The sequence below is a fragment of the Grampus griseus genome, assembly GCF_964374135.1.
Source record: "Grampus griseus genome assembly, chromosome: 10".
NCBI classification, from domain to species: Eukaryota; Metazoa; Chordata; class Mammalia; order Artiodactyla; family Delphinidae; genus Grampus; species Grampus griseus.
Genome location: NC_139004.1, coordinates 73,019,269 through 73,040,636, shown reverse-complemented (window position 1 = coordinate 73,040,636; position 21,368 = coordinate 73,019,269). Strand labels below are relative to the sequence as shown.

The 21,368-nt window shown below is 39.2% G+C and overlaps 1 protein-coding gene across 29 annotated transcripts in view; it reads right to left on the bottom strand.

Annotated features, from left to right (window-relative positions):
- Positions 1 to 9,090: 9,090 nt before the first annotated feature.
- Positions 9,091 to 21,368, bottom strand: part of SLMAP (sarcolemma associated protein) — a gene marked incomplete at its 5' end in the record, with an annotated part of 147,717 nt that continues 135,439 nt past the window's right edge. For 15 of the 29 annotated variants that reach the window (XM_082663909.1, XM_082663913.1, XM_082663934.1 and 12 more), the window contains 3 exons: positions 9,091 to 11,293; positions 14,840 to 14,974; positions 18,802 to 18,973. In XM_082663909.1, the coding sequence (XP_082520035.1) occupies positions 11,201 to 11,293; positions 14,840 to 14,974; positions 18,802 to 18,973 (400 nt within the window). In that variant the 3' untranslated portion in view covers positions 9,091 to 11,200. Of the gene's footprint in view, positions 11,294 to 12,669; positions 12,760 to 14,839; positions 14,975 to 18,801; positions 18,974 to 21,368 lie in introns of all 29 variants that reach the window. The other 14 variants (XM_082663931.1, XM_082663916.1, XM_082663936.1 and 11 more) reach the window with 1 other exon arrangement.

Genomic DNA, 21,368 nt, shown 5'->3' with positions numbered 1-21,368 from the left:
TGGGATCCTCCCGGACCGGGGCACGAACCGGTGTCCCTGGATCGGCAGGCGGACTCCCAACCACTGCGCCACCAGGGAAGCCCGCTTGTTACGTTTTTAATAAAAATTGAAAATGTTATTGCTTGGCAAAAGAAAAAAGTTGGCAACCCTATGTCTAGTTCCAAATTTCTGGAACATTTTATTGTTCTAAGTCCAACCCTGGCATAAGGCATTTCTGATGCTTTACAAATCTAGGCTTGATTAGAACAGAGCTTGCCAGCTAGTTAGTCACACTGGCCAAAAAGAGCCTGCAGACATGTTTCATTTGCTTCACACAGTGCATTCTCCCCTCCCATCTGGAAAATGAACATGAAGTCCAGTTTCCAGTTCCTCTTGAAAATTCAGAAGCTGTTAACAACAGTCCTGCATGGCATATAATCAGCTGGAGTCAAGCGGCAGGTGGCCTCCGCTGCTTTCTAGTCAATCCCTCTCTGCAGACTGTAACACCCAGTTTGTATTTTTTGTTGTGTTCTGTTTTTTAATATTTTATTTACTTATTTATTTGGTTGCGCCGGATCTTAATTGAGGCTGGCGGGCTCCTTAGTTGCAGCTCACCAGCTCATTAGTTGTGGCATACAAACTCTTAGTTGTGGCATGCATGTGGGATCTAGTTCTCTGACCAGGGATCGAACCCAGGCCCCCTGCATTGGGAGTGCGGATTCTTAACCACTGTGCCACCAGGGAAGTCCCTAGAACACCCAGTTTGGTCCACTGTCACTGGACAGACATACTAGAAGAGACTACGTTAAGACTGCTGGTCAGGCTTCCCTGGTGGCGCAGTGGTTAAGAATCTGCCTGCTAGGGCTTCCCTGGTGGCGCAGTGGTTGAGAGTTCGCCTGCTGATGCAGGGGACGCCGGTTCGCGCCCCGGTCCGGGAAGACACCACATGCCGCGGAGTGGCTGGCCCCGTGAGCCATGGCCGCTGAGCCTGCGCGTCCGGAAGCTGTGCTCCGCAACGGGAGAGGCTACAGCAGCGAGAGGCCCGCATACCGCAAAAAAAAAAGAGAGAAAAAAAAAAAAATCTGCCTGCCAATGCAGGGGACCGGGGTTTGAGCCCTGGTCTGGGAAGATCCCACATGCCACAGAGCAACTAAGCCCGTGTGCCACAACTACCGAGCCTGTGCTCTAGAGCCCACGAGCCACAACTACTGAAGCCCGCGTGCCTAGAGCCCGCAACAAGAGAAGCCACCACAATGAGAAGCCTGCACACCGCAACAACATGTAGCCCCCGCTAGCCGCAACTAGAGAAAAAGCCCGCATGCAGCAACGAAGACCCAACCCAGCCAAAAATTAAAAAAAAAAAAAAAAGACTGCTGGTCACCAGCTCCATATAGGAACTGCCCTAGCCAATACCTCCACAAAACTAGGAGGCTGCTGCTCTAGGGAAGGCCAGGAGCAGAGAATTCTGGGAGGCTAGGAGGCCAAGAGCAACTTGCTTGGCTCAGTGATCTCCTTAGCTGATGACACAAAAGAACTTGCTTGATTAGGAATTCCTTCTCACTTTCACAGCAACTCCGGCCAAAGCTGCAATTATCAGGAATATTGTCAGCCTGCCTGAGGCTCAGCTGCTGAAAGCCTGTAACATGGTCCTTAGTCCACAAGAATGACAGCATTTCAAAATATGGTATTAATGAATTTAAAACATCTATTTTAAAAAAAGGCACAATACAAAGCAAAATAAAGATAGTGATTTTTGGTTACTCAACTGGTGATTTTTGGTTACTCAACTGACACCTGTCCAACCAGAGTCAACACTTTGGTCACAGTGGAGTTTGCATAGGTAAACTACGCCACTCTTATAGAGATGGTCTATTTAATCAGAACTCTTTTCTTCAAATACAAGGCATGGAAGACAACATATGAAACACCCATGTACCTGTCATCCCAAATGAACGCGTGCCTCTTAAAAAATTAATTAATTTGTGGCTGCGTTGGGTCTTCACTGCTGCGCATGGGCCTTTCTCTGGTGTGGCGAGCAGGAGCTACTTTTCCTTGCAGTGCGTGGGTTTCTCATTGCAGTGGCTTCTCTTGTTGCAGAGTATGGGCTCTAGGAGTTCAGGCTTCAGTAGTTGTGGCTCGCGGGCTCTGAGCGCAGGCTCAGTAGTTGTGGCACACGGGCTTAGCTGTTCCGTGGCATGTGGGATCTTCCCGGACCAGGGCTTGAACCAGTGTCCCCTGCATTGGCAGGCGGATTCTTAACCACTGCGCCACCAGGGAAGCCCTACCCTTCCCACTTTTGACAAATGATATTAATCTTTTTCATCTACTTTGAATACTGTTGAAAAGAAGATACGCAGGACTCCCTATATCATATAGAATGCATTAAAAAAAACTTTAGGGCAATTTTAGGTTCACAGAAAAACTGAGTGGAACACAGCATGTGTTTTTAAAAAAATTAATTAATTTATTTATTTTTGGCTGCGTTGGGTCTTTGTTGCTGCGCACACACTTTCTCTTTAGTTGCGGCGAGCGGGGTCTATATTCTTCGTTGAGGTGTGCGGGCTTCTCATTGTGGTGGCTTCTCCTCCTGTGGAGCACGGGCTCTAGGCGCGCGGACTTCAGTAGTTGTGTCTTGCGGGCCCTAGAGCGCACGTTCTGTAATTGTGGCGCATGGGCTTAGTTGCTCCGCAGCATGTGGGATCTTCCCAGACCAGGGCTTGAACCCATGTCCCCTGCATTGGCAGGCGGATTCTCAACGAATAAGCCACCAGGGAAGCCCAGTATGCATTTTTTTAAAAAGCCCTGAGGGAAATTCCTATTTACTTTTCACACTTCGAAATAATTTATTATTAATATTATGGACACTGACCAGGAGTTTTGGTTTGGTTATTAGAAAGCTTAGAGCCACATGTGCTGGGTGGCATGAAGTAATCTTTTCCCCTCTCAGCCTTGGCTCAATTTTATATCCTCACTCTTGTCTTACTGTCTTCTTTCCTCTTCCCCTGCTCATTTTAAGCACGCTATTCCATGCTCTAGGTATCTGTGTAGATCACCATAGACCTTATTGAAACAGGCAGGGCATAAACAAATGCTTATTCAGTACCTTTCTACTTGGTAATTGGTAAAAACTAGGTGCAGCTCTTCTCACTGTTATTTAAGCGTATACCTTAAATAAGGCTTAAAGTCTGTACAAAACAAGGTCCTCCCAGTCAAATTTACATTCACGGTAATAGAATGTTCGCTGCCACTCATTGGTTTTATTCCAGACCAGCGGGAGCCACCATCATACGATCTACCAGTGGCTGCCACTAACAAACAGAAAGCAGTGATTCAAGTCCATCTTCAGACTTGGATTTGACTTCCTATATCCAAAAACTTTTTATTGAGTACCTAATATATGCTGTACACTATACTAGGCTCTAGCTATACCAAAACAAGTAAAGCCCCAGCTGCAGCCCTCAAGGAGTTTATAGTCTAGTGGGGAAGACAGAGAAGGAACTGGCAATTATAAACTATAGCCCTGGGAAAGAGGGGTAAGCTGTGAAGAGAGGTCCATCTGTCCAGAGTGTCCAGTAAAAACTGTCCCTGTAGCTTATCATACAGTGGTGGAAGATAAAGGGCATAGTTTTAAGAGAACAATCTACTTTGGAAACTCTTGATAAAAACTTCTAAATTTAAATTGTAGGTATAACAGTTATCTTGAGGAAGCACAAGCTTGATTATTTGTCATCCAAAGAAATGAATTTCCTAAGTACTCTCTTGCTTTGGAATTTCTACAACTTGTCTGTCATACATCAATTATACAAGGGAAGAATGTAATCCTTACAGAAGTCTCTTTGTTTGCTTTGATACATTTTATAAAATCAAGTCTTCCAACAATTCAGAAGTCTCCCAATGGGAAATCAGGTGAGAAACCAGTCTCCAAACTGGCTCCCAACAATTCCTGCTGCCTCTTGGTGTCCATGCCCTTGACAACCCTGCCAAATTGTACCTGGGTTAATCTGTGTGAGCAACAGAATGTGGCACAGTGATGGTACATCCCTTCAGAGATTCAAAGACTTCCATCCTTTGTGCTCTTCTCTCTTCAATCCCTTGCTCTGGGGGAAGCCAGCTGCTGTTCGAAGCAGCCCTATGGAGAGGCCGCCTTGGTGAGAAAATGAATGGAGCCTTAAGCTAACAACCATCCGAATGAGCTTAGAAAGGCATCCTCTAGTCCCAGCCAACAGCTTGACTGCAACTTCAAGAGAGATCATGGTCTAGATCCACCCAGTTAAGCTGCTCTTGGATCCTTAGAAACTGTGTGAGATAATAAATGTTTGCTATTTTAAGCCGATAAATTTGGGGATAAATTGTTATATAGAAATGGATAACTAAAACAAATTTTGAGGACTTTGCTATAAAATGAGACCAGAAAAAGTATTCAAAGACAGATGATTTAAGCGGGTCGAAGGTTCTATTTACTCCAGGTACTATCACGGTACGTACTCATCTTCACTGATAACAAGGGCTTTATGTGGACACAGCACATATATGTAATTCACCACCTAATTTTTGGCTTAAGTATTTAAAATACAAAGCTTTTTTTTTTTTGGTCTAAAGTTACATAACTAAATAAACTCTTCTCATGGATTTTTGTGTGTCTGATTTTATTAGCTACATACATGAAGTACTAAATTAGAATGTCCCACTTTAAAACTACCAAATTTCGTTTGTGGAAGAAAATGTGATTAGCTCTATATACACTGAGGAAAATAAAAATCTGGTTAAAAATATCCAAAACAGGACTTCCCTGGTGGCGCAGTGGTTGAGAGTCCGACTGCCGATGCAGGGGACACCGGTTCGTGCCCCGGTCCGGGAGGATCCCACATGCCGCGGAGCGGCTGGGCCCGTGAGCCATGGCCGCTGAGACTGCGCGTCTGGAGCCTGTGCTCCGCAGCGGGAGAGGCCACAACGGTGAGAGGCCCGCGTACGGCCAAAAAAAAAAAAAAAAAAAAAGTTGTAAAAAAAAATATCCAAAACACATTAACTCTCTGAAAGTTAGTTATGGAGTATATGGGGTGGAGGGTATGGGGGAAGGTTAAATAAGCATAGGCTAATTATCTCAGAACAAGTTTTCAACCAAAATCAGAATGGCATAACTATGAAAAGATTTACGAACAGCGAAGTAATTTACAGTGGAAACCTGTGATTCCAGAAGTGGTTGAGGTTTTTCAAGTGCCTTTGGTGCTCCTTCCTTATTGGTGTTCTTTCATCTGCTTAAACAGCCTGCCATGAGGAAGCGTTCTCAGCCCAGCAGGAATGGATCCCTGTCATTTAAGAGGGAAAAAAATGCTGTCCAAACACACATGCCTGCTTCAAATTCTACGTGGAACAAGATCAGACAAATAAATAAAAATGTAGGATTAAAAAAACCCTCTAGGATGTAATTTCATAGAAGTTTGAATCTCTGCTAAATGAAATCGGGCTACCTAGATGTACTCTGGCCAATTCAAGAGGTCAAAATGAAAAGATGAAGTGAACAGCAACTGTGGACAGGTGGGAGCATAACCAGAAAACGTTCCTTTACTCCTCCATCAACCACCCACCCCCCCAGTCCCTTTTGCTTTTATTCTCAATGCTCTTGTCTTTTTCACTTTTTCATAGGCTTTATCTCAGTGTCCTTGTAAAACAGGGTAACAAATCATATAAGTTCCGGGTTGAAATCTTTAGGAAAATATATAGCTGCTTAATCTGCTGAATGAGCAGCACTGTAAGCACACGCAACAAGATATGGTGAACACTTGCCTTCATGTGCCAGGAGTTATTGGCTCCATCCAATCCACACCCTGGTCTAAGACACTTTCCCCTGTTTAAGAAAAGAAATCCTCCACAAAAACAACAAAAAAAACCCCATATAACCCGATTAAAAAATGGGCAGAGGATCTGAACAGACATTTTTCCAAAGAAGATACACAGATGATCAACAGGAACATGAAAAGATGTTCAACATTACTAATTAGGGAAATGCAAATCAAAACCACGAGATACTTCACACCTGTTAGAATGGCTATTATTGAAAAGAAGAAATAACAAATGCTGGAGAGGATGCGGGTAAAAGGGACCCCTTGTACACTGTTGGTAGAACTGTAAATTGGTACAGCCACTATGAAAAACGTAATGGAGTGTCTTCAAAAAATTAAGACTAGGGCTTCCCTGGTGGCACAGTGGTTGAGAGTCTGCCTGCCGATGCAGGGGACACGGGTTCGTGCCTCGGTCCGGGAAGATCCCACATGCCGCGGAGCGGCTGGGCCCGTGAGCCATGGCCGCTGAGCCTGCGCGTCCGGAGCCTGTGCTCCGCAACGGGAGAGGCCACAGCAGTGAGAGGCCCGCGAACCGCAAAAAAAAAAAAAAAAAAAACACTAATTCAAAAAGACATATGCACCCTTATGTTCACTGCAACACTGTTTACAACAGCCAAGATCTGAAAACAACCTAAGCGTCCACTGATGGATGAATGGACAAAGAAGATATTGTGTATATACGCAATGGAATACTACTCAGCCGTAACAAAAAATGCTACAATGTGGAGCAGCACTTACAACAACATGGATGGACCTTTAAGGTATTATGCTAAAGTGAAATAAGTCAGACAAAGTATGATATCACTCATATGTGGAATCTAAAAAAATAAAACAAATGAACAAACAAAATAAAACAAAAACAAACTTATAGATACAGAGAATAGATCAGTTGTTACCAGAGGGTAAGGCTGTTGATGGATGGGCAAAATGGGTGAAGGGGGTTAAATGTATGGTGATGGATGGTAACTAGACTTGTGGTGGCGATCACTTTGTAGTGTATATAGATGTTGAATTATAATGCTGTACACCTGAAAATTATATCTCTATATAAATCCTTCACCAGTTGCAAGGTGCAGTTCAAACCATTTTACAGGGCAAAACTCCAGGACAGTACATAAAACCTTAAAAATGTTTTCCAATTCTAGGAAAATCAATCTCAGATGTTAGTGGTTTGTAAATTCAGGTACTTCTAGAGAAACCAGTCCTGTTCCCCAGACTACTTAGAAGGAAAACTCACCTTTGGCTCTGCAGCCAGATGTCTCTGGGTTGGATGGTTGAAGGTGAGAGGAAATGCACTCCTTTTCTATGGTTCCACAGGTTGCTATGTCTTCCTCTAGTATCCTGTACTGTGACTGGCCTGCTTCCTTGCCTGTATTTCTCCTCTACACCAAAAGCTCTATGACAGCAGGAACTGAATATTGCCAGAACCTGGCACAATGTCTCACGTCAGACACTCAAAAAGTATCTGTTAAATGAATGGATGTAAAGCCATCAAAGCCTGGAGACACAACATGGAGTAGCAAAAAAATAATCATCCTCATCCTCAACTTTATAACTTACTGTAATTTTGACCATGAGTCAAAAATTCTCTGGGTTTTCTCCCTGATAGGCAAATCGGTGAGAACGAATTGCTAAGACCTCTTCCAGTATTCTGATCCTACGTATGTATGTACAAAGCATGTTTAAAATTGTAAGACCGATGTTTAAATGAACACACCAGAATTCATAAGTGCAAATGAACATTAACTCCTTTAAACGTAGGTACTTCGACAAGGTACTCATTCAATTACGAAAAGCAACTTAGAATTCTGCTTGTTTCTAATTTAAAGCAAAACCAAATAGCTTTTTAATTTACAAAAGCAACATATATTTACCACTAAAAATAAATCAGAAATCATAAAAAGGGAACAGAATTGACCCTCAATCATACAGATAGAAGCACTAGTGTAGCCTGGATAAAAAATCGTTCTGAGTCCTCCTGCTATAAACATATCCTGTATGTCTACATTTTTTTCTTTATAAAACCAAGGTTATTCTACACTGGTAACCTCTTTCTTAATATAGTATGAATATATCCCCACATACTCTGCAAGCACAGCAATCTGTAGCGTGGCAATATTAATTTATTTAACCGATGACCCACTGCTGGATAGTTAGGTTGTTTACCCAACACTATTACAGAAAAATGCTACACTAAATGTCCTGGTAATTAAAATTTTGAACACACAATTATGCCCTCAGAATAAACTTTCAGACGTGAATTTTTTGGGAGGAAGGCTGTACAGTTTTAACACAGTTGACTTGTATGCAGTTTTTTCCTCTTTGGTAACAGATTTCCATCCTTTTGAGTAGATGTAATCACTGGAAGCAGCCAAAAGTCACTGGGGGTCAAGTCTGGTGATTGAAGTGAGATCAAGCTAGGCAATACTATTTTTAGTTGAAAGCCTCTGATTATGCAGCAGTGTGACTGGTTTTCATATGTGACTCGGAATTGCTCTTGAAGGCAGTCACAACAGGAATTCCAAACTGTTGTAAGCAATTGGCTCATTTTCAAACTAAGCATATTACTTCCTAAAGACACAACTATAAAAGGGATGAACAGAGCTGGATGCTTTCTTAGGAGTCATTCCACTGCAGTTCTATCTCATTCACACAGAAACTCTCAACAGTTGAGTCAATCAATTCACTTTAAATAGCTGTACTGGTTCACCTAAAACTTAAATATTTGCAGTATTTATTGACCACTTGACACTTCACATACATTATTTTTAAAATTTTCATACTACCACTAAAAATAGAGATATTATTCTCTCCATTTTATAGATGAGGAAGTAGAGACTCAGAGAAGACAAATGATTTGCCTAAGGCAGAGCCAGTATGCCAATACGGATGTTTTAGCTTTAAACACCACGTTCTTTTCATTTTCTGACCCAGCCACGTAGCACCTTAATATAATTTTTAAATGTGTTATAGGGTTGTTCAATTCTTTTTTTTTTTTTTTTTGCGGTACGCGGGCCTCTCACTGCTGTGGCCTCTCCCGTTGCGGAGCACGGGCTCCGGATGCGCAGGCTCAGTGGCCATGGCTCACCAGCATGTGGGATCTTCCCGGACCGGGGCACAAACCCATGTCCCCTGCATTGGCAGGCGGACTCTCAACCACTGCGCCACCAGGGAAGCCCCCTACTCTTTATTTAACCTGAAAGTAAACTGAACAAAACTGGGGGTACTGCTTATGAATAGGCTCGTTTATATTCTTAAGAAAAACTGGCAGTTCACTACAAAAACCCATTTATTCAATTTGAATAAAGTAAATATTGATGCTAGACTTTACATTTAAAGAGACTTGTCTGGCAAGTGAGTCACGTTTTAACAATAACCATAGTAAAAGGGAAAAAAATTAGAGCAGTAAGTTAAATAAAAGGCTAATAAAACCTGGAGGAAACAGCTCAGTGTTTTCTTTTAAACCCTGAAGAACACCCAACGTACATTATGTTGCATAAAGAGTCATTTCATGAAAAGACTATTAACAATACAATAGTAGAGTCAGTACGAAGAATTTCAATGATATCCAACTCAAAAATGCATAGGGAGAGTAAAGTTATTTTATTAAATCATGCACATCACGTGTGTTAGTGCAAATAGTTTAATCTGTACTCCAGAAATTCTATTGTACTTTATATCTTTACAAAATAGATTTAAAACAATTATTTACTTTAAAAAATGTAATTCTGAAGTTAAGCATTTCAGAACAATATTTGCAATAACCTATATACAGGAGGTACTGGGTACCACTGGCATATTAGCATTCTGTGGTGGAGTGGCTTCCTGCAACAGAAAATGATGAAATGAACTATATGACAGTATTTTCTACAAGTCATTTGTGACTAATTCCTCCATAAATCTAGTGATCCTCCCAACAGCAAACCCCAAATGGCTTAAAATATAACCTTTAAAGTATAAACAATGACTGCCAAACATTACAAGGCAAATTATATCCTAAACTTCTATTTCAATATTCGGCTAGGCCTGTGGATTGCCACAGAACATTCAAGCCAATTCACTGACATTCCCTCTCAGTTTTCACTGACTGAAAAATTTAACTATGTGATACTTTAGGATATTCTATGACCTATATAAACTTCATTGACATAACTGTGGTGCCGCACAAAAACCATAGCTAAACCTTCACTTCCGTGTTTTAAATTTGTAACATCAAGCAGTGTTTAGGTGCTTTACTGTGCATGGAACACTATTAATCTTGGGAATAGTGCTTCTCATTAACAGAACGTCCCAATTAACAACAATAAAAAGAAAATGACCATTTGCCTCCCCAACCAGGAAATCTGTTGGTAGGTAACAACAGCTCACCTCGAACATGAATTAGCTTTGAAATATCATTAACCAAATTAAGTCAGTAAAAGCTTATCTAAAGAGATATTAATTCTTTCTTCAATTAAACATGCTTGGAGGAAGAGATGATAGGAAAAAAAAAGTCATGCTTCCTAAAATGCTGTATATGAGAAAGTAACTTGGCTTTTAAAGAAAATATCTCTTTAAATACATGAGGTTTAATAAATTACATTCCAATTGACTCAACAGTTTGGTTTACTGCACTGAAACTGTATAATTACTATGTTTTTGCTCCCAGAAATACTTCAGTTTGCTCAAGAAAATACACACTCTCATGGAAAGTTTTTCAAAGTTGATGTCCTCCACATCATCAAGTCACATTAAGGCTGAACAAACGTGCATATATTCCCCAAATTATCACTAGAACAGAGTATTTTCCAAGTGTATTTCTCCTTAAAAAAAAAAAAAAAATCCACGCAAATAGTTGTCTCTAAGTCTTGTTCCCAATAGCTCAGTGGTTTTATAACAAGTAAAAATGGCGTAAATATGTAAAAAATATATATATATATGTGTATATATTCAAACTGATAGGCACTGAGCACACAGGGCCTCTCTTCCCATGTATGTATCAGTTGTTTGGTTTGGGTAGTTATCGAATCAAAAAAAAATGAGTTATCTGGCCATTAGAATTCAGAGTAAAATACCCATAAATTTAATGTTATAAATAATTTGGTGTACCAAGAAGCCTACTTTAGGCCACCATAATATTCAGAATTTCAACATACTAATTTAAAAATTACATGAAAAATTGCAAGCAAATTATTGCTTACAGTAGAATAAAGTCACAATTTTATATCCTCTTTATAGACAGATACATTTTATATAATTTAAAGCAATGACCCTACAGCTGTATTCTTGCACTTCTGCTGTTTTAAGAGGTAAAAAGGAAGAAAATGGTTCTGGTTTGTCCCCAGCATGAGTGTGGTGCCAGCTTCTAGAGGGAGGACGGTGTACGGACTCAAGAAACGCTCTCATGGAGAAGCTCTGGCCAGACCTGGCACGTACAGCACGATGGCTGTCACCGCAACCAGGGCAGCCAACATGGGCATCCAGGGCCAGGGTTTCTGTGTGGAAAGAAACCAAGAGTCAAAATCACATTCTCCCTTCTTTTTTCATACCTATTAACCCCTTGGTTCCAGAGAGTCCTGAATACTTGACAGAATATTAGAAAAACCTTATCTTTGCATAAGAATACATTTTAAAAAAAGAAAAAAAGGTGAGGGAGTGCAGGTGTGAGGAGAGCCATAATAGCAGGAGCTGTTTTAGAGGACCATTGTGTGGAAGCCGAATACATTGCAGGAAACTCTTGGGCAGTTTTCAGTTTTCTTTGAAGCCTAATAGAGAGTACTCTAAGAAACTCTTTGAGCTCAGCCTGTTTTATTTACTCGGGTATCCACATATGACAGCTAACTGATGTCCATAAATGCCTGGAGTATGTTTCTGCCTAAAATGTTTATTTCTTGATAAAAACCAGACTCACATGTTGGCATAGTTTTATATAAAGGGCTGGTGGGTAAGGTGATAGAAAGAATATGGTCTAAGCTTTGATCCTCTAATCTTAAACCACAGAAGACAAAATCAGAAGGGGTTCAAGATGGCAAAGTGATGTTAGGGACCCTGCTTATCTGATGCTTTTGGTAAAGACCATGTCCAGGGTAATAATGCCACGTGATCATCTCATATGCTCTACTAACCAGTATGCTTGTTGGAGGTGAGCATGGATGGGCTGTTCTCTGTTAACTATCAGAGGGCTTTACAATATCAATTTGTTTTGTTTGAAAACTTTATTTTCACTAGTGTTCTGAGTTGTATTGAGAAAGCTAGCTTTTAAAGAAATATTGTGATGTTGTAGATCAGGGCTCAGAAAGACATGGGACAGGCTGATACTCTCACAAGTAAATGCATACTGAGGTTGAGATTGTGAGCCAATGGTCCATTATGCCACTCTCATCCTTTTTCATCTTCTTAGCCACAGTGTAATATAGGCAAAGGGTTGAAACAATGAAACTCTACACCATGGAAAAGAAGAGGGAAGGGAGGAGGGGGAAGAAAGCTTGCTGAAAACTTCAAAGAGGCAAACTCTTCATTTCTCATTCAGAGCTGATTGAACATAGAATTGGGAAGGGGGTACTAAGCTGCAGCAATTCACAGTTTACTCCGGTTTGCTAGAGACAAAGACTCAGTTAAAGGCAGCATATTAACATCTGGTTAGGTTGGAATTAATTCATAGTTAGCTTTACTACAAAAGAAACAAGACAATATGTTATATGATTAGTTGATCATTCAGTTCATTTGTATGACACAATACATAGCATACTAAATGAAGGGTTTGCTTCAGGTAACAAAATACCTGTGTGGTTTTGCCATGCACTATATTACAAATATGGCACAAACAGGTGACGGGAACAAACAGACAAGGACTCAACAGTAGTGCTTGTACCTTTCTCTACCACAATGGACCGAAACACCAAAACAGGAAAGCCAGGAATAGGCCGATGAATACGGCTGGGACGGGTTGTAATATGGAAGGCTAAAGAAGGGAAGGGATATTAAAATCATTTTATGCTATAAAAAAATCATATAAGATGATTTAGAACCCAGGGGGGTGGGAGGGAGGGTAGAAAGACATTTTAAAGACATCTAATACAATCCAGAATGATGGACTGTGGTATGTAAGTTGGCAAACTACCAGTTTAAAAGGAACAGCTGGAGGCAATGTGGGTGTCCCCAACTCCCTAATGAAATGTAGCGCGTTAAGACAGAGCAATGAAAATACCTCACCAGCTGATGCTCTGCTTGACAGTACGTTATTTTTGTTCCATACTCAGAAACCATTATTTGACAATGTACTCCTTTGGAAATGGCTAAGGTTTATTTTATCCCTCTATCAAAAACTTTTTTTTTTTTAAACCAAAACTCTTTTGCTTGAGATAGTATTGCTTTCAAGCTTAAAAATAAATGCCCTGTGATGCATGGCATTTATTTTTCTAAATCAAGCAAGAGATCTGACACAACATATGAGAAACATTTAGTATATAAAGACAGGCAGCTGAATCTCAGGGCTTTCAGTGATGTTACAAGAATACAAGTAATTTTTAATTTAATTTTATTATTATTATATTTTTGGCTGCACCACGTAGCATGTGGGATATTACTTCCCCAGCCAGGGATCAAACCTGTGCCCCCTGCAGTGGAAGTGTGGAATCCTAACCACTGGACTGTCAGGGAATTCCCAGTAATTTTTTTAAATTGGAAGGGAATTACAACAATGAGTATTATTACAGAGTAATATGTCATTACCATAAGTCTAATGTCATAAAAATAGGAAATCTACCCTTAAAGTAAATTATTTGTATAACTATAAATAATAATAGCAACGTTACTTTCAAATAGGCTCTAAATCATATAGAGGGATCCATTCTGATTATCCTAGATGTCTTCATAGGTTAATTTAGTAGAAGGTAGACTGAAATTCCATCATCAGAGAGATATGAATTAACACAAAAGAGAGAAGTAACCAAACCATTATGATCTGATTTCAGAAGAGTTCTGTAATTGACATTTTTGAAATAAATGCAATCCATTTTTGCTTATCATAAAGCCTCCATACCCAATTCATAAATTTCTGAAAGGCTTCTACCTAAGCAACAAGTCTTTATTAAAAAAAAAAAAACAAACTAGGACTTTCTTTAGCAAAGAACAGTTGGACACAACTCATAAGCATTCTGAGTGTGACTGTGTAACTGGATGGCCATGCAACATTACTCTTTTGTACTTGTGCTGCAAGTTAAGCAGAGTGCCTTTCTCCATAGGAAGTATGCGGCTCATGCCCACTGCAGTGTCCAAGCCATGACAGGGGTTTGGAATAAGTCAGAGCACAATCAACCACACTGAACATCCATCAATTAGGGCCCACAAAGGCAATGATCATTAAAACGTATAACACAACATTTATTTAGTATAACATCTTTTAAAAGACCATCTGCCTCTCTAGCAAATAAAATACAAATTAATATTATTAAACTCAAGTTATACCAAAATGTTCCAATTTCACACACACACACCCCTAGAGAAACTGACCAAATACTTCCTAATATTTATAGGAGGCCCAGAAGACACTAAGCTTTTTAGAAATGTGCCTTAGTGAGAACATTATTAGTACAAAATGAAAACCATCAAGTCTCCATTTTTTGATACAGCCAAATGCTAAGGAATCGTCACGTATCACTCTTTCTTCAGTGGGTCCCTGGTGGTATAGTGCTTTGTTTCCCAGAGGGGGAAAAACAAGAGCCAGATGAAGGCTTAGTGACAGAACTTCAGATTCATTTGGGAAAAGCTGACAGTTCTTAGGTAAATTATCTTTTTGCAGACAAGGCTCTTCCTCCAGGTAGTCCTTAGGCTCTTCTAGGTGTACAGGTTAAAGGGGCAAATTCTTACTCAAAAATCTGACAGCCCAATGATTCCATCATGGAATTTCATAATGAAAAGCTTAGTTCACGTGTACTACAGGTCTTAGTTTCTCAAATCAGTAATAAAGTCCTCTGAAGAATCAGTTTCAGGGCTCTCACCTGCCTCTCAATCAAAGCTAAGCCAAGTTTGCAAAGACTTACATTATTTCCTTTCTCTCGGAGCAGCTTCAGGTTGTCTTTACATTGTTTGAGCTCATCTGTGATTGATTGTTTTTCCTGCTCAGTCATTTCAAACTTCAACTTCAGTTCTGAGAGTACAGTCTGTGTCTTTTCATACTGAAGGCAAAGAAAAAAGAGTGTGCAGACTCAACTTAAAATGGGTATGAAGTTATGCGTCTAGTCAGGCTTATATACCAGACCCTGTTTAGTCACCTGCAACACCACAGTCAAGTCTTTTTGTTACAAGGAGAATAAGAATCACTTGCACTAATAATAAGAAGCCTTTAATGTTTACTTGATTCTATGTAAGAATTTTGTGGCCCTGGTGTTAAAAAAAATTGAGAAGTCACCACTGTGTCATCTGTTTCTAATATAAGGGGTCACTTTTTCCACTAAGAGAATTAGAGGAGAAAAGTAAAATTCCAAACTGAGCAAAAGAAAAGCACGTGAAGAAAAACTCCATAGCCTAATTAAATGACAAGGTTAGGAAGTCTGAGTTTATATCCTCGTAAGTAATGTCAGCCAAGCTATTTTAGTCTTGAAGTAAAAAGTATTAACTCTCATTAGGCCTCCCTTTACCCAGCGTCATTGGGTATTAAAGTGTTCTGGATAAGGAATTTCTAGGCAAATGAAGCAAAGAAATATATCTAAGGCACCAATCACTATGATTGGGACATTTCTATCTCTCTATTTAAGACTTATAAGCATCAATTACAAATAATTTTTAAAAATCTGTTTCTGATATTTTTCCATAGTGAAACATGCCACTTCCTGCTCTGGAAAACAGTTCACTATATATAATATGACTTTCAGACACACTACCTAGCCCTTGAACATAGGTCAGATTAATGCAAAACATGGTATGGTTTGCCCCTACTTTAAATGCCCCAGAAGGCAGGAATGCTAGACTGGTTTCACTTCTAGATATTGCATCTTACATGCAAGCTGGGCTCTCAGTCAAAGAGCAAAGACTGTTTTGCTGCTGGCTGTGCCTTTGTCTGGCCTCCACTGCCCCACTTTGCCATTTCTGAAGGTTTTAGAAGGAAGAAAGACAGACAAGGGCTGATTATAAAATAAATATACCACAGGTCTGGCATACCAGAAAGATTCCTCCTCTTCTCTAAACACAGCCCACGAGGCTGGAAAGTCTATAGTTCCTTTCCGCCTGTATCCTAGAAATTTCTCAATAAAGGACACATTTATATGGTGCTTCTGAATAATCCAAACACCTTAGAGTGATTAATCAGGAGCTCATCATTATGCACTCCAAAGATAAATATTACAGATGCAAATGTATAAAAACATTAATCAGAAGTGGTGGAGGCAGGGGGTTAGGGTCAGCAGCGAGTTCACCATAAAGTGGGAAGAAAGACACGGGTACAGAGAGGGAGGTAAAATATGAAAGGAACTCTCTGTTACCTAACAACGTTCCCAGAACAAGTCTGGGTAGTATGCCAGAGAATGAACTAAGGAGTAAGATTCATGGACTTCATGACAGCTTTTTTTGTGGGGTCTGTGGACTTCCTTCCAGAGGCAAAAGGTTACTGGCAGGTTGCCAAAGCAAACTCAGTGTACCTAGACTAGTCTCTGCACTAAGTCTCTTAGAACACAATCAATTCTCAATGATATGATTCTTAACAGTAACTAATAAAGAATAAGTGAAATGTGATTTGCTGACCAAAATTTTCCCTTATTTTCCTTTTCCACCATTCTTACATCCAGCCTGCCCTTTATACCAAAGCACTTAATCGTTTCTCTGTTCCAGGAGTTGTGGAGAATGACAGGAAGGCAGCTTAGTCCTGAAGATCCTGCTGTTTACCTTCAGCTTGTGAGTGGGTGGGAAGGACTCTGGCCCCAGGGCAAGATGGTGAAGCCAAACGACTTTCCTGAGTCAGTCTTTGCAGGGTGGACTTGTGTGCTCAATGTTTTATGAATTCTTAAATTACAGATATTCCTACTAAATCAAAATATATAGATGCTTTCTTAAGTCAAATATAAAGATGGTATACCATTATTTTTCTCTTAACACTGAGGATTAAATTTTACTTTTCTCAGGTACTTTTTCTTTTTTAAATGTTCAAACAAAAGCTGCCACATATATAAAATCTAATTGTCAGAACGAAGGTCACCTTCTGTAGCCTTAGTGTCACACCTCCCTTGGATATCATTTTGCTCCATCTTGCTTTCTATCTCAGAGATGAGAAATGCACTCAGTTCTGATTAAGAGGGAAATACCACACAATATTACCAGCACCTTTGATTCTTCTTCACAAAAATAATCATATCTGGGCTTGCTTAGTTTGTAATATTTTAACCTGTGACAGTGCTGAAGATACATAATCATTATATTGTGCACATTATGATTCTATGAGAGAAAGGAGAAAAAGGGGAAATGTTGAAAGGGAATATATGTGCATTAATAAAAGGTAGTAATTCATTTGCAGTGGATTACACAGATATAAGAATCTCATTAAAGAAGGTTTTAGTTACAGACTAGTATCCAATAGTTGACATCAGGACAAACGGAAAGAAAAGCAATTTCACATCATAAAGGAGCATGGTATGGTGACTACACTTCATTTCACAATGAAAACATTGAACAAGAAAATAGAAAAGAAACATACTGACAAGATCAGACATATTTTTAAATGTGCTGCATTTAATGCAATCCAAAGGCTACCAACAATTTAGATGCTGTGACAACATGCCACTGCCATTTGTGGTAACAGTTAAAGCATTTCGCACTGATTGCTCAGTGACCAAAAACAGGCAAACAAATAATGCAACAAAATGGCTAACGCATTCAGAGTAACATACAACAGAATTATCTTCCAACCACAGCATTCTTCCCAGATTTTGAAAGAATTATGGCATGTGGACTGGAAGGACACAAAGTGCTTACAGTATTAAATACTAGTATATTTACTTTGGCACAAAATTTGTGTTCCAACCAAATGAGATTTCTCCCAAAATACATATCCTTAGCAAGAAGATAAAAAATGAACATATTACAAAATCAATATGGCCACATGTGAATAAAAACTGTTACAGTTTTTTTCTTTAGGAACAAACATGAAGACAGAAGAACAACAATCATTTCCAAGTTCAGGATACTACAGGGAAAGAAAAGTGCAAAGGAAAACTACATTGATTAAACAGATCTTCTAAAAACAACTTTGGGAAAATTTGTTATTTAAGACAAAGAGTTGTCTTCAACTTCCTTCTGTTTAAAACAAATCCTTCATTTAAGAGGGTCTACAACTGGGGTGAGCCCTGCCGGGTAGATGAAAATGCATCAGCCTTCTCCATCCCCTAAGCTGGCCAGAAGTCAATGCAGGGAATAGTATAAGGCCAGTAGGACTGATTGCAGCTCTTATTGCCCCACTCTCAACTTCAAGGCTCTCTCTGCTCAGGAAAAGCCTGGGTGGGGTCTCTGCTCCAACATCAACCCTCACCATTTTAAACATGGTTTTTTTTTAAAGCCGCCAAAAAAACGGTCACAGAACATGTTTGGCTGGCTGGGTATGAGCTGAGTTTTCTCATCAGCAACTTTTCAGGCCAGTGTCACCTGAGGGGTTTAGACAGCATTATGGTGTGGCCCCAGTTAGCTTTCCAAAAGTATTCTAAATTAAATATGATACTGTCTTTGAAAGATAAACAGTGAATTAAGTAATCTGGTACAAAGGACTTCTCATATAGATCAACTAACTGGTAGAGAAAAACTTTTAACGTAATTTTGTATATTTATATTTTTGAGACCAAACCTTACTGATGAATTCTCTACATATGGATCATGATACACAGCTAGAAATCACCAGAGATGCTCCCAGTATCAACTCTGTGACAGGTAATGCTTCCCTTTAGTTCTAACTAGCATGAATATCTGATTTGCTTTTGGCTTTAAGTCCAACCATAATTGGGCTCATAATGTCTTTTCGCTTTACCTCTTTCTGTACATCCTTTGCTTGGTTTTCAGCCTTACTGAGAAGAGTTTTTAAATCAGCTGAATCCCGAAGATGCTGTTCTTTCAAGGATCCCACTTGATTCTCAAGCTCTTTCCTAGTCATCTGCAGGATGCTGAGATCACTGGTAAGCTCTAAACTCTGCTTCTGAGAACTGCAACATAAATATTGACAGTTATTCATGTAGAAATCAGACACAGCAGGAAGTCCAATTTCTTATACATTTTACTAGGAGGGATGGAGTGGATTTCAGATGAGGAAAGAAAAGTGTAAAAAAGAATGATATTTTCAATAAGTAAAAGCATTAAAACACTAAAACAGTGAAAGTTTAAAGCTGTGTCCTATTTTCAGATAATCAAGTACACACAAAGTTTGAAATTGTAAAAATAGAAGGTGACTAATTGTATATTTTGTCATATCACATTATATTAACTGTATCATAAAAAGATTCAGTGTAGGTCTTCTACAGGAAAAGAAAGCACATATTCCAACTATTTTCTTTAAGTACTTGACAAATAGGATGGCAGACAGAAACTTAAACCTTAGGAGCCACTTCCAACTTAAGTAAAGATAAACCTACTGAAATGAGAAGACACCAAACTGGGGAGGAAAGCACAAGACAAAGAACCAGGAGTCTGGCTTCTAGACCCCAGATCTGCCACTATTTAGTTGTAGGATGTTGAGCAAGTCACTTAACTGGTGCCATTTCATTCTCTGAGTAAAGCATTTCCTGAGCTCTGAGATCTGTGCCAGGCACCATTCGCACAGACACAAACAACACAAGGAGAGTCTCAGTGCCCTCCACTGTCAAACAAGAAGACAGAACTCAATAATTTCTGAGGCTGTTTTCCAGCTTAAATTCTATGATTGCTGTTACAACCTGATGTAAAAAAAAAAGTCCCATTTACACACTAGGAAAACACCTTGATAAGCAGGAATAGAAATTCTTTGTTCAATTCCTTCTACACCATGGACAACAAAGAACAAAAGACCCGTATATTGAAGCTGTGTTAAAGAATTTGGCTCCCATCTGCAACAGAAATAGCTAAAGGAGGATAAGGTTTTCGAGACATCCTCTCAGGATGGATCGTAAGACTCAGACTCAATATTGTAACTGAAGTACTATAGAGTATAAATCCCATGCTGATTAGATGCTAGGCAGATCGTAGGGTGTACGTGTGATGTTGTCAGGGCAATATAGCTAGGAACTATATGGCATGTAAGACACTGTAAAGGGAGACTAGCTTCTAAATACTACTTACATGCTGGGGAGGCTTAACAAATTAACTTAGAGAACTATTAAATCAGAAAAGTTTAAAAAACAGAATTAATGTCTTAAATAGTTTTTGTGAGTTTAGACAGATAACTTGACCAGAATATATTCCACGCTTCTGGGGCCTAATATTATTAAACCATATGCTTCTAACTCATGAGGAGTTTGTAGGATTGCTTTTCAACATTTAAACAAAATTTGAAGTCATTAAAAAAAAAACATTTAACAATCGGCCAGATTCCAATTAATCATATCTCAAAAATAAGGGATCAAGTCTGAATCTTTAAAGTATCAAAAATTCCAAAACAAGAATAATTTAAGATAATCAGTACTGGAAACCAAATATCAGTATTTCTTGCTTGAGAGAATACGAAACTAAATGGATTCACCAAGATCCAAATGTATTCCAAATATGAAGAACTTGAGTGTCGGTATCATCTTACGCACACTTTACACCAAACAATTTGCCCACGTGTTCTGTTACACAGATGAGCAGTTGGTACATACATATACACAAACGTATGCGTGTGTGTCTGCGTGACAGCATCCATTTATTTATTCGTTTGTGTTTTGGGCCTTTATTTTGCCCTTTTCATATTTTGAAATTGTTTTCACAAACTTTTACATAAAAAACAAGCATTTGTTTTGTTCTTTATTATTAGTTATCTTTAAACATTCAGAAAGTAATACACATAGAAAAGACTATGGAAAGATATGACACTGGAAGAGAAAAAAATGCTTTAAAGATACTGATATTGACCATATGATGTTGTAAGGCGTTTTAGAGAATAAGTCAGCACATCTTGCTCCTTCAACTAGTTCTTGATTTTTAAAATGTAAAACCGATATTAAAGTTGCCTTTGTTTTTTTTTTTAATTGAGGTCCTGTGAGGTTATATAATATTTTTTTTAAGAATTTTTTTTTTGATGTGGACCATTTTTTAAAGTCTTTATTGAATTTGTTACAATATTGCTTCTGTGTTATGTTTTGGTTTTCTGGCCGAGAAGCATGTGGGATCCCTGATCAGGGATCAAACTCGCACCCCCTGCATTGGAAGGTGAAGTCTTAACCACTGGACCACCAGGGAAGTCCCGCCTTTTTTAAATAAGAGATAACAAGGAATACTATTTTCTGATATATCTAGTCCTTTCGTTATCATTTTTCCCTAAAGCTTGTTTTCTATGGGAACTGACCTTGGTCACTGAGTTTTTGTTAATCTTAATGCTTTTCAGGAGTATAAATACAAGGCTAACAAGAGAGCAATGACTCCCATTTT